The sequence below is a fragment of the Neltuma alba genome, unplaced genomic scaffold (assembly GCF_004799145.2).
Source record: "Neltuma alba isolate B1F8T4 unplaced genomic scaffold, ASM479914v2 tig00013130_pilon, whole genome shotgun sequence".
NCBI lineage: Eukaryota > Viridiplantae > Streptophyta > Magnoliopsida > Fabales > Fabaceae > Neltuma > Neltuma alba.
Genome location: NW_021637448.1, coordinates 20,461 through 32,468, shown reverse-complemented (window position 1 = coordinate 32,468; position 12,008 = coordinate 20,461). Strand labels below are relative to the sequence as shown.

Genomic DNA, 12,008 nt, shown 5'->3' with positions numbered 1-12,008 from the left:
CAATGAGTCCCAGGTAATTAAAAAACAAGTCCCAGAGGTTTCATTTTCATTGTAGAACTTGTTATTACAGGCTGCTCAGGTTATTATTTGGGACTTTTTAGTGATTATTTCTTTTCTGTAGGACTTGAATGTAATTCTCCCTATTTTAAACAGCTAATCAGGTCTTGAAAGTTGAAACCTAATACTAATACATTAAACTTCTCATACACAAACAGATTTTTTTAAAAAGAAAAGAAAAGAAACTTTGATTTGGGAATTTGTTATGGATAATTTATTTTCCTCATACACTTTCTTCAATGCTTGATTTTCCAGTACTCTGTGACCCTTATTTTTAATCCATTTGGTGCTTCAACTCTTGGAAACTTGCGAAGTTCATTTCCTTCCTCTTCTTCCCACCTACAATCAACCATCAATGCATATTAATTTGCTCAGAATTTTAAAAAAAAAAGAAGTAGACTTGTGCGGATTCATGAAAGAAAGTACTAACCTGAATTTGGTAACAAAGTGATGAAGGAAAACAGAGATTTTAACAATGCCCAATTCTTTTCCTGGGCACATCCTAACTCCTGATCCAAACAGCATGTTGTGGTGGTGAGCCTCCAGACTTCTCTCCTACATTCATTTAATCAAATATATCATTTCATTAGCAAAAAAGTGTTTGCCTTTAGGCTATGTTTGGTACATGGAAAAGGGATTTAAGGAAAAGGTTAAAAAAAAAAAAAAAGAGTGATGGAAACTGTCTTCCTTCTGTTTGATAGATGGTAAAATGGTTTTCATTGATCAGGAAAACTCACCAGCCATCTCCAGGGATTAAAACTGAAAGGCTCTGGATACAAGAAGGGGTCATAGTTTATCTCCCTGGTGTACACATAAACTCTCCATCCTTTTGGAATTTTAAATCCTGTCATGTAAATTTTACATCCATATTCCATTGTCAATATACTATAAACCAGACCTATCTCAGAAAATATCTTGAAGATCTAGACTATAAATATACCATTCAGTTCTACATCTGTATTAGTCTTTCTGAGTACCCCATTCACGATACTGGCCAATCTGGAGGTTTCAAGAATAACCTGCATGATCCAATAGTGCCTTGAGTAAAAACATACATAGCTTAATGCAAATCTATAGACTAAGCTAATCATAACATGGTCTTAAATTAACATGAATGAAGTAAAAGGATATCTACCGCGCGAGTCAAACTCATGTTCTTATAGTCCTCCCAAGTGAGTGGTTCCTCTGATCTTTTTCTTTCTAGGATTGCAAAATGTTCTTCCTGTATATTAGGTTAAAAATTGTGATGGTTAAGATTTAGAACTCAGTTCAAGATTGTAAGTAGGAGATTTTATCAGTTCAAAAGTTGTTGACTTACTCGTAGTTCCTGAAGGACTTTTGGATTATCATGGAGATATTTGATAGCCATCATTGTAGTGGTTGACACAGTTTCATAACCTGAGTACAAGATTGTAATGATCTGGTCAATTATCTCTTCATCGTTGAGTTTGTACTTGGGGTCCTCCCATGTCAAAAGCTTGTCAAGAATATCATCATGAGGATCAGCAGAAGCTCTTCTCTTGGCTAAAAGCTCCTTCAAAATTGCATTGACTTTTTCTCTTGCCTGAATATTATAGCAATTCGACACTGCTCAAATTGGCATCCATTGAAGAAGAAGAAGAGTGAAAATCATAGAGAATTTTTCACTATATATCACCTGAAGTCCTATGTAGTAACTGGTGCCTGGAATCTTAATTGGCAGGGATATAGTTCCTAACAATATGTTGTCAAATGTAGCTTTAAATGCCTTGTGGAAGGATTTTGGTTCATCATCTACAATCAGCTTCATTGAGACAAAGAATGCCATCTAAAACAAGAAACCAAGGAATTTAAGCATTTGTTTAGTTTGTAATGACCCTTAAATTGATCCCCTTTGCTGAATGAATATTCAGAACGCAAGAAACAAAGAAATGGATACTGACATGAGATGTACATTGGCTTTACCACACTAAAAACAATGAAGTTTTAAGGTATAACTTTTAAGAGCCATATAATGTCTGATACGAGTGTTTGGGGGTTAACATATGGAGGATCAGATGGCATCGGATACAAGAATGATAAAGATTAATGAATAATCTGTGTTTTCTGTGGAGAGTTCTGGGGATTGAAGTGGAGAATAACCTGTTTGGTTTTGTCTTGAATATCAATAGTCTGACCAGCCCAATTGTGAAGGAAGGACCTCATAAACTGGTCAGTTCTTATCAGAAGATGATCCTTAATTGCAGGTGGACCAACGAGAGACAACAATGAACCTCTGATACGTTTGTGAAAGTCACCATGAACTGCAGCAATATTGTTATTCCCTAGGATGTTCCTCATTGACACAGGGTACCCTGGAATTAAGCCTTGTGCTTCATTCAAGAGGATGTTCTTGTTCACATCTGGATCCAGGCTTATAACGGTAGGAGACCCTAATGCATGAGTCTTGAACATATTTCCATACCTACAGAAAGAACATTGTGATAAGAACATTGATGGGTTGTATATATATGCCAGGATAATAATTCAGGAACAGAAATTGAAAATCCTCCATTAGAGTTTTGTATTTCCTCCTCCTCTTTCTTCATCATGTGGTTTCTGTGTCTCTGAATTCCCAAATATTTGTCTCTGTTTGATTTCTGCAAGGTGGGAGGAGGAGGAGGTTTGTTTTCTAGGTATACTTCTTAAGTCTAATTCAGAAGCTTGGACTCTTCTAGGTTTCTAAATCCTTTATTTGCCTTTGAGAGGGTTGTGTATGGCCTTTAATAATTTGGGCACACAAGTTTAATGGTTTAGGGTGCTTATAGATCTCATCACAGAATTGTTTTCCACAAATATGAATGAGCCCTCATGGCACACCCTTATTTAACCATCTGAAGTGACATTAGATACATAAAAACTTGAGATGAAGTAATTTTCCATTCAGAAGACTGTACATAATTAGTAAGGTGCCGTTATCTTTTTCTTATGGGTAGAAGATACTTTTATATTAAGTGGAATCTAAAATAACCTTAGATATACTAGTTATCTTTTTAACAACTTTATAAGGACTAGTACTGCACGTTATGCTCGTAAAAGGGAAGGAAAGGCCTAGACAAAACCTACTCAAGTGGACCTCACCTTGTTCTTTTTTTGCTTTCTTTCTTTAACTACACTCAACAGAATAGTTCTTGGCTTTGCTCAATCACAAAAAGAAAGGGGAAAAAAAAAAGCCAACAAAAACTTCACATTTTAATGGTAATGCAGAACAATTCCTACTGTATACTGAAGAATGACTTCACATCTAAGTTCAACTAAAACACACACACACACACATTAAAAAGGCCACCAACAAAAGTTGGCCAGGTAAGGATGCAACTCATATCCTACAAGAACATGGATCCAAATGCCACTACTAATAAGAATCTTGTCAATGAATAATTTGTAAATACTGATGCAAATGTTCTTTTGAGCTATGAGACCCTGCCTTGAGTCCTTGACCTCGTAAACTCCTGAGACCCAGCTTTCCTAAAACTTTGTTATTCAGAAAAAGCAAAAAGAGGTCACCTATAAATTGAAAAATAAGAGGGAAATGAAACTTACCTAGCTCTCTTAGCTTTCATGAAATCAGGTCCTTGTTTGAGAAACCCTGAAGTCTCACCAAAGACAGGCCAACCCATTGTTCCTGGTGGCACACCTTTTCTTCTGTACCTTATATCATTCCATTTCAGAAGTACCATAAATGCACAAAACGCCAAACCGAACCCACTATACAAAAACACTATTGATGATAATGGCATTGACATCAGCATGATGCTGCTCCAAAATCTCTGAGCAATATATTTTTTCTGTGTCTGTGTGTGTATGAATCTGAAACACAGACTGTGCTCAAGAAAAAGATGGGAAGGACATTAATGTTAAATAGGCCAAACCATGTTGCAACCCCACCACCTACTCTATGATTATCATATCTCTCACTAGAACCTATTTTAAGTATATATGTTCCTTAAATCTCTTAACGATATTAACTTAAATTCTGTTACCGAATCTTCCCTGCCCCAGATGTTATTAGTCTCGTAATGATGTCCCTTTTCCTCTGTTTTCGTGTGTAGATCTTGTTTTGTTTGTATTATCGTTAGTTTGTGTCTGAATCAGCTTGTATGGATCTCAATTAACTCACTTTTATGGTTTTTTTTTTTGGATATAACTAGCATCAAAATTTGTGATAGAACGCACTTAGTTGCACATTACATGCCCATATGATCTGCTTTTAAGATTAACTTCCTGGGATTGTGTCTAAAAATAGGATTTGGAGGCTTTAGGAATCTTGGACATTATTTATGACGTTAATGTTGCCAATTTGTTTAGGCTAATTTGGCTTAAATTTTTGGTTATAGGAAATACAATCTGTTTCAAAGTGGTTATGATGCAGAATTAATTGAAGACCTACCATGATGTTTCTGAAGCTTAATTATATGCCCTCTAGAAAAATACTAGAGTTGGTTTGTCATCCTAATTTCACATCAAATTTAACTTTCAATGTATATAGGTAAATTGTTTTATACATTGGGCAATAATTTTCTGAAAATTAAGCGTACCAAAGTATTTTCAAACTACTTCATATAATGAATTTTTACAATTGGATATTCCAAATAAATATACTGAAACATTACCTAATCTGATATGGATGACATGGGAAAATAAGCAAAATACTTGTCTTTGTGAACCCCCATAAAAGTTATACATATTTTTTAGAATAAAAATTGTGTTGAATTTTAATTCAATTTAAATCTTTTGATGATCAAGGGCATTTGGTCAAAGAATTTGAAATTGGTTAAAATTGTGTATACCATAAAAAAGGAAAAAAAAAACGTACAATTCTCTACTCAAGTGTGATCCAGGTGATTCACTTTTAGGCCAAAACCTTCTGTGCCTTTTTGTTTTTGTTATTAAGGTTTATCTGATAAATACATTATAAAACTTTAATATATTATTTTCACTTCACAAATTCAATTGAAGTCCTTTAAGTTTTAAAGTTTAAGTGCTATTTTGGGGTGAATTCTTATCAGAAAAATAAAAATAAAACAGCACTAAAAAATATTACTCCCTCCGTTCCTTATTATAAGAGACAAATAACCAAATTACGTTGATAAAAAAAACGGTTAAAATTAGTTGAGGACAATTAAAGTGTAAAAAGTATAATATTTTTTCCAGCAATGCCCCTATTAATAAGGAGAGAGAGTATGAGAGAGAACAATTAAATTATTAAAAGAAAGAGAAGTGGGAGGAAGAAAGAGTACGAGTTGGAGACAAAATAAATAGGGGTAAAATAGGAAATCAATATAAAAAACTAGAGACAACTTTTAAGTGTCTCTTATATATAGGAACATGCCATAAGCATCAAATGTCTCTTATAATAAGGAACGGAGGGAGTATTAATTAGCAAACTAATAATATGAAGCATACTTGTGGAGAGTGAAATATTGTAGAGATGCCTACATGGCATATACTGAATCATCATGTACATGTACCATATATAAATATTTTGAAGAAACCTTTGCATGTTTGCTAGAGTTGTATGAATTAAAAATAAGATTTAATTTGAGGATTACATATATATATATATATATATATATATATATAAGAAGATTAATATCGGATGCATGGAAATGTGAAAGCTAACCCTATTGATGGCTCATCTTCACCAACATATAGCATTATAATTAAGAGTGATTCACCAAAAAGATGTGATGTGTCTGCCTGTCTTGCTGCTTATACTAATTGATATTAATATTACCAAAATATCACTTCCCTCATTATTTAGGGCAACATGTATGTTACTATATTTCTTCTGTGATAATTAGAGTTTGCATGAGTGAACATTTTGTATGCTTCTCTAGAATATTCTTTTAATATCAATTTTTCCTTCTCCTAAATACTAAATATCTTAATTTTCAATTTGTTAAATAATTATACATACATACATATATTCAAATTTTTACTAAGTACTTTTCAAATCTAATTAATCATTTATAAAAAGACGAGCCTCGCTTGCATGGCATTTACAAAAAATAGTTATACATTACTCTTTTGTTTCTTATTATAAGATCTAATTTTTTGAATAAGTTTGTTCTTTTTTATAAGATCACTTTTGAGTTTGTCTGAATATTTAATGTATTATTACCTATTTTACCCCTAGTTTAATGCATTTAGTACATTTTTTCTTTATTTATCTCACTATTACTCTCTCACATCTACCCATTTATATATAGGGATATATTTGGAAAAAAATTACATTTGTTGCATATTAATTGCTTTTAACTGATTTTAACTGTTTTCTTAAACTAGACAATTTAATTAAAAAGATCTTATAATAAAGGACGGAGCAGTATCTGTGAGGATTCCACCCCTCATCTTTGTAAGATATTTATGAGTCGCATTTATATCAACTAGATTAATTTTTATGGATATTTTAAAAGTAACTGGGGCATGATGTTATAGATTTGACACGTGTAAATTAATTCGAAATTGAAAAGGATGTTTATATAATGTTAGGGAGAGGCCAATGATGAACAGAAATGATGAATGAGGAAGCCATCTTTATTAGATAAAAAGAGCAGAGTAAGAAGCTTTTAGCACTTATGGCCACATGCATGCAATATCTTCTGTAAGGAAGAAGCAGAAGAGATGATGATGATTCATCAAATTCTCACTGCCTTTTACAATTTGTCGTTCTCTGCTAACGAAGTGTCTCAATTCTCCCATGCAGCCAACATGCATGTTCATTCTCATTTGTACATATCACTTCGCCATTATTGCTTCTTTGTTGCTCCATCAATATCTCCTCATAAATTTCTGTCATACTCTCTGGTATTATATACTTCTCTTATCTTATTTATAAGTTACTTTTAATATACTACCTCCAGTCCTTAATATAAGACCCTATTTGACTTTTATTTTGATCCTAAATATAAAATCCTAATCCATTTTGTCTTTTATATTTACTCAATTTTTTTCAAGATAGTTCTTCTAATAATTATAGTTCTAGTCAATACACTTAATTAGCAAGGATATTTTAGAAAAGACAATACTTATTTAGGACAAATAACTAACTCAGCTTGCTTCTTTAATCTTCTCAAATTAGTCAACTAGCTCTTATAATTAGGACCGGAAGTAGTATTTTATTATAATCAAGAGAAACTGAAACCTCATATTAATTATGTCTTAAGATTTAATAACTTTTTAACTTTAACTTTATTTAATATATTATTTTGTTCTTATTTATAAATCACTCGTAGGAAAAAAAGTTTGTTCCTAGAATAAGTCACTGGTAGGGTGATTAATGAACCTTTTTTTAAATTTTATCCTATTGACTTAATAAATGTAGAGAGTTGTAAAATAAATAGGTGATTTATAAATAGAATAAGAATGATATACACTTTGCAAGAAAATAACAATCCATATGATAATAAATAGAGACATAGAGTATAAAATAGTTCAACAAAAACAAATCTTTTCTTTCTAGCCAGAGGAGTATAAAAGAATGCTTTTACAATGGTCCGTCACTATTTTATAAAAGATAGTAGTAAGACACTAATAACTTATTAAAATTTAGAGTAAGATACTAATAACTTATCTAAAAAATTTAACATCATTTCTTTTTTGCTTCTATTAATTATTGATTAGTCTCTCATTAATTATCCGCACTTTTTTGCTTGCAATCTTAACCCTCTATCCGATGTATGAAGATGTTGAAATATTTTTTCTGTAAATATTTGAGAAAAACAATTCAAATATTTAAAATAAAATATCCATCCATTAAAAGAAATAATAATGAAAAAAGTGAGCTATGCACATATTTTCATTAATTTCTTTCATTTTTTTAATGGTTGACAGTAAAATCACAATATTTTTTTAAAAATAGGTTTTACAATCAAATTTTTGTCAAGACAACAAACTGTAAGTGCCCCTTTTGTTTTGCAATCTTATGATCCAGTTATATAATAATGGGCTGGAAGAATGGTCAAGCCCAGGTCAGCCTATTGGGCCTTGAGCCCATTAATTCCGAGAAGGCGGATTGAGAGTATTTTCCTTTTTTTTAAAGAATTCAACTAAGGGTGTGTTTGGTTGGAGGGGAGGGGAGGGGAAATGAGCCCCTCCCCTTATTTGGTTAAAAATTTTGGAGGGGAGGGGAGCTAAAACGTCCCCTCCCCTCCCCTCCCTCCCCCCATTTTAGCTCCCCTCCAAATTGGGGGTTTTTGGAGGGGAGCCAAAATTTTGGACCATTATGCCCTTATGGCTTTTTTAATATTCCACTTCTACCCATAAAATATATTATTATAATATTTATTTCAAATAAAAAATATATTATCCTAAGTAAAAAAATAAAAAATATATACATTATTATAATTAAAAATATATTTTAAAAATTATTTAAAAATAAAAAATATTTAAAAAAAAATTATAATATTATAAAATTAATTGTTTTTTATAAATATATTATTTATTAAATATATTTTAAAGCTGGAAAAAAAGATAGCCTAAAAAAAATAAAATTTCATTTTTCTTATAGCATATAAAATTTGTTAATTTGATTATTTTAAATATATTATTATATTAATTAGAAAAAAAATTACTATACCAATTTTTTAATACACATATTAACATGATAAGATTGAATTTTTATTAAATTATATAATTTAAATTAAGATGTAAATTAATTTATATAATATATCAATAAAAAACATAAACTAATATATAAGGGTAAAATGGTAAATTGATTATTACTATCCCTCCCCTCCCCTCCTTGAACCAAACAAGGGATCATTAAATGCCCTCCCTTCCCCTCCTTTTTAATCAAACCAAACAAGGGGAGGATGAAACCTCCCCTCCCCTCCCCTACCCCTCCCTCCCTTCCCTCTCCTCCCCTCCCCTCCAACCAAACACACCCTAAGGCAAGTGATTGGTGGAAGAGGGTAGCGAGGGGAAGGCAGCGACAGTCAGAGGAAAGAGAGCTACTGCACATTTCTGCCTCTTCCCATTAGCGAAGCTCTCTCTCAACTCTGAAGCGTCAAAGGCCAGAAGACTAGCAAACATGCCAACCCTTGCCAAGCTCTATACGATGCTAGAGGCTTCCCAGCACAACACCAAAGATGATTGCTGGGTCGTTATTGACGGCAAGGTAAGATTTTTCGCTTAATTTTTATCTTTCACTCTGATGGGTATTTCTCAACTTCTGAGTGGTGTTCTACTTTCACTGGTCATGTATAAAATGTGCTTATATCTCCTTCTCCTTCTTCTTGGGAGTTAACTAGCCTCTTTATGAAGGAGAAGCGGGTGGTATTTGAGTATTGACATTCCATGCTACAGTAAGAGCAGGAAAATTTTTATTGTTGGTTTCCTGAGGATTGAAGCATTGCTTGCCCTTTAAATCTGTTTGGAATTGTTTATCTCTGCACTGGAAATTTTTTAGCTTTCGTATATTTGAAGTTTCAAGAACGAGTGGAAGGTGTCCTGCACCTAATGATTGGATTTGGAATGTGGGGGAGCTGAAATTTTCAATACTATTGTTTTCAGCCTCGACAACGAAGTTCAATAATTATTTGTGAAAAGCATTTGTTACCTTGTATATATTTACGCGAGAAAATTATGTCAAATCTTTTTCAGCTTAGATTGCTGCTTGTGTAGTTCCTGTGCCTCCCCTGAGGCATATCTTTCTCTAATATGATCTGTGAAATGTCAAGGGTTTATGATTGATTACTTTTAATCAGACCAATAGCAAGACATCGTATCATTCCATTACTCTTGCCTCCTATCTGCATTTTGTTCTCAGTTTTGTCTTGTTATCATTTCTTTCCTGATCATTTTCGGATGCCATCCTTTTCCCATTATATTCTTTCCTAATTTATTTTCTATTGCTTTGTCATAGAAATATTTCTGTGATTCAGAAAGACTGAATGGTTGCCAACAGCTCCTGGAATATGCATAGATTCAGGAAGAGTGAATGGTTTTTGTCCTATGTTTTAATAAATTAGTTTCACCGTAACCATGGTAGTTGCTTTTTAATGTGAGCTACACATGAGAGTTATATGCATAGATTCATACCCGATGCACACACACACATATATATTCTGCATCTTCTTTTATGTGGCGTCAAGTAGCTTCTGATGAATAAGAACTTGTCTCTTAATTAAAGTATGATATCCCCTTCTGCTTTTGTAGTTACATAAGATGCCCTATTAAACACTCTTTTATGAATAAAACACCCCCCCCCCCAAAAAAAAAAACCTTGGAGGTGACACGATTGCTAGTTAGTCATGAGACCCCTAGAATTTTAAATTTTCATATCAATTCAAAAAAAGGGTGGGGGTGGGGGTGGGGTGGTTCTATCATTTCTTTATTTTTGATTTGGTTTTAGATAGCGCTCAATGGTGTTGTATGATCTATGTAGCTGACTCTACTTAGTGGGATAAGGCTTTATTGTTGTTGTTTCTTTCTTTTTTGCTCAATTTTGTCTCTCCTTTGGTAACAGGAATTCTAGTCATTCACAAAACTTCTTAAATTTTAAGTTTTCATATCAATGCTTGGAATACGACCACATCTTCAGCAATTCTAGTAATTGATTCTCAAGTTACATCTTCATCGGTGTATCTTCACCATCTTTGAATTTTTTTTTTTGGGGGGTTAGGTTTTTATCGGGGAGTCAAGGAGCAGGAGAGGTTAAGTGATGGTCTGCGTCTTAGGTGATTGCTCATGCTTATAACACTTCCTTTTGTTGTCAGAAGTAATTGTCCAATGGCTCCCTGTTGGGATGGTAGTTTCTTTTACGTTTACTTATTGGTTTCTCATCTGTTTTTTTTTGGTCTAGTTAAGAAGAAGTGATTATTTGGACTTTGCAACTTGCGGCTTATATATTGATGGTTGCATATCTAGTTTAAAAGGCAAAAAAAAATCTAAAATATGTTGATCATGAATGCAGGTATATGATGTGACCTCATATTTGGATGACCATCCTGGAGGTGATGAAGTAGTCCTTCTTGCAACTGGTACTTATGCTTACTGTCATATATTCTGTATCTTACTGCCAGACTGCCATACTAAGCATAGGACAAAAACCATAAGCAGAAACATTGATGGTTGACGCAACATATTTACACCTCAAACTCCTACAAATAAGAAACATGGCACCGCACAACAGCTGTTTGATTTGAGCATCTTGTCGTACTTTCATATTTAATTTTTAATTTTTGAAAATTTTTTGTCGTTATCCTATATCTCCAATATTAATTTCTAAAATTTCAATAAATATTAGATGATATTATTAATTATTCCTGTGCAATGTAAAACATTACGGCAAGATCGTTAATTGTCTCAGCAGGACAGAGTATCTAATCTCTCTTAGTACTTAATTTGTTAGTTGTTTTTCCTTTCATGAGTTCATTGCTTCAGCACGAGTCTCTGGCATTTGTTCAACTTGCAATATGACTAAAATTATATGGTGTCCATGCTTTGTAGAAAAGAGAAAGAAACCATTGACAATTATCAATACAATTATTGAAACATCTTATTTTTACTTTGATGAAGGGAAAGATGCAACAGATGAATTTGAGGACGCTGGCCACAGCCAAAGTGCCAGAGAACTTATGGAGAAGTTTTGTATTGGTGAGCTTGACACTTCACCTCCTGTTTCCTCCAAAAATCAAGCCGCAGTTTATTCAGAGAAATTCTTGCATTTGACAAAGCAATATTGGGCTGTTCCTGTGGCCGTAGTTGGCATCTCAGTGGTAGTTGGTTTTTTGTACTTGCGTAAGAAGTAATAGTTCACTTAATTTTTTCCCTTTATTGGAACTGAAAATGAATAATTGCGACAGATATTTCATTGTTTCAAGGATAACTTTGACCTCCTCCATGATATTAAAATTTTGGTTACACGCAGTACATTGAAAGATTGGTTAAGTAATGGATATTGACAATCTTAGTTCACATTGATTCCT

The 12,008-nt window shown here is 32.9% G+C and overlaps 2 protein-coding genes across 2 annotated transcripts; one reads left to right on the top strand and one right to left on the bottom strand.

Moving 5' to 3' along the window:
• Positions 1–293: 293 nt before the first annotated feature.
• On the bottom strand, positions 294–3,695 carry LOC114734716 (cytochrome P450 85A-like). Its single transcript, XM_028922358.1, has 9 exons — positions 3,619–3,695; positions 2,179–2,500; positions 1,715–1,864; positions 1,376–1,621; positions 1,193–1,279; positions 998–1,076; positions 795–901; positions 488–612; positions 294–396 (listed from the first exon to the last, which is right to left on the bottom strand). Exons 1-9 carry the CDS (start codon positions 3,693–3,695, stop codon positions 294–296), a joined length of 1,296 nt encoding a protein of 431 aa, XP_028778191.1.
• Positions 3,696–8,980: 5,285 nt separating this feature from the next.
• On the top strand, positions 8,981–12,003 carry LOC114734710 (cytochrome b5-like). The gene is made up of 3 exons (XM_028922352.1): positions 8,981–9,196; positions 10,994–11,060; positions 11,599–12,003. Exons 1-3 carry the CDS (start codon positions 9,110–9,112, stop codon positions 11,829–11,831), a joined length of 387 nt encoding a protein of 128 aa, XP_028778185.1. The 5' UTR covers positions 8,981–9,109; the 3' UTR covers positions 11,832–12,003.
• The last annotated feature ends 5 nt before the right edge of the window (positions 12,004–12,008 follow it).

Bases quoted from the DNA above. Each gene is read 5' to 3' on its own strand.
- LOC114734710 (XM_028922352.1), top strand. From the start codon at position 9,110: ATGCCAACCCTTGCCAAGCTCTATACGATGCTAGAGGCTTCCCAGCAC. The intron at 9,197-10,993 runs GTAAGATTTTTC...TCATGAATGCAG, and splicing joins GGGTCGTTATTGACGGCAAG to GTATATGATGTGACCTCATA. The intron at 11,061-11,598 runs GTACTTATGCTT...ACTTTGATGAAG, and splicing joins AGTAGTCCTTCTTGCAACTG to GGAAAGATGCAACAGATGAA.
- LOC114734716 (XM_028922358.1), bottom strand. From the start codon at position 3,695: ATGGGTTGGCCTGTCTTTGGTGAGACTTCAGGGTTTCTCAAACAAGGA. The intron at 1,865-2,178 runs GTTATTCTCCAC...TTCTTGTTTTAG, and splicing joins TTCAAGACAAAACCAAACAG to ATGGCATTCTTTGTCTCAAT. The intron at 1,077-1,192 runs GTAGATATCCTT...TGGATCATGCAG, and splicing joins ACATGAGTTTGACTCGCGCG to GTTATTCTTGAAACCTCCAG.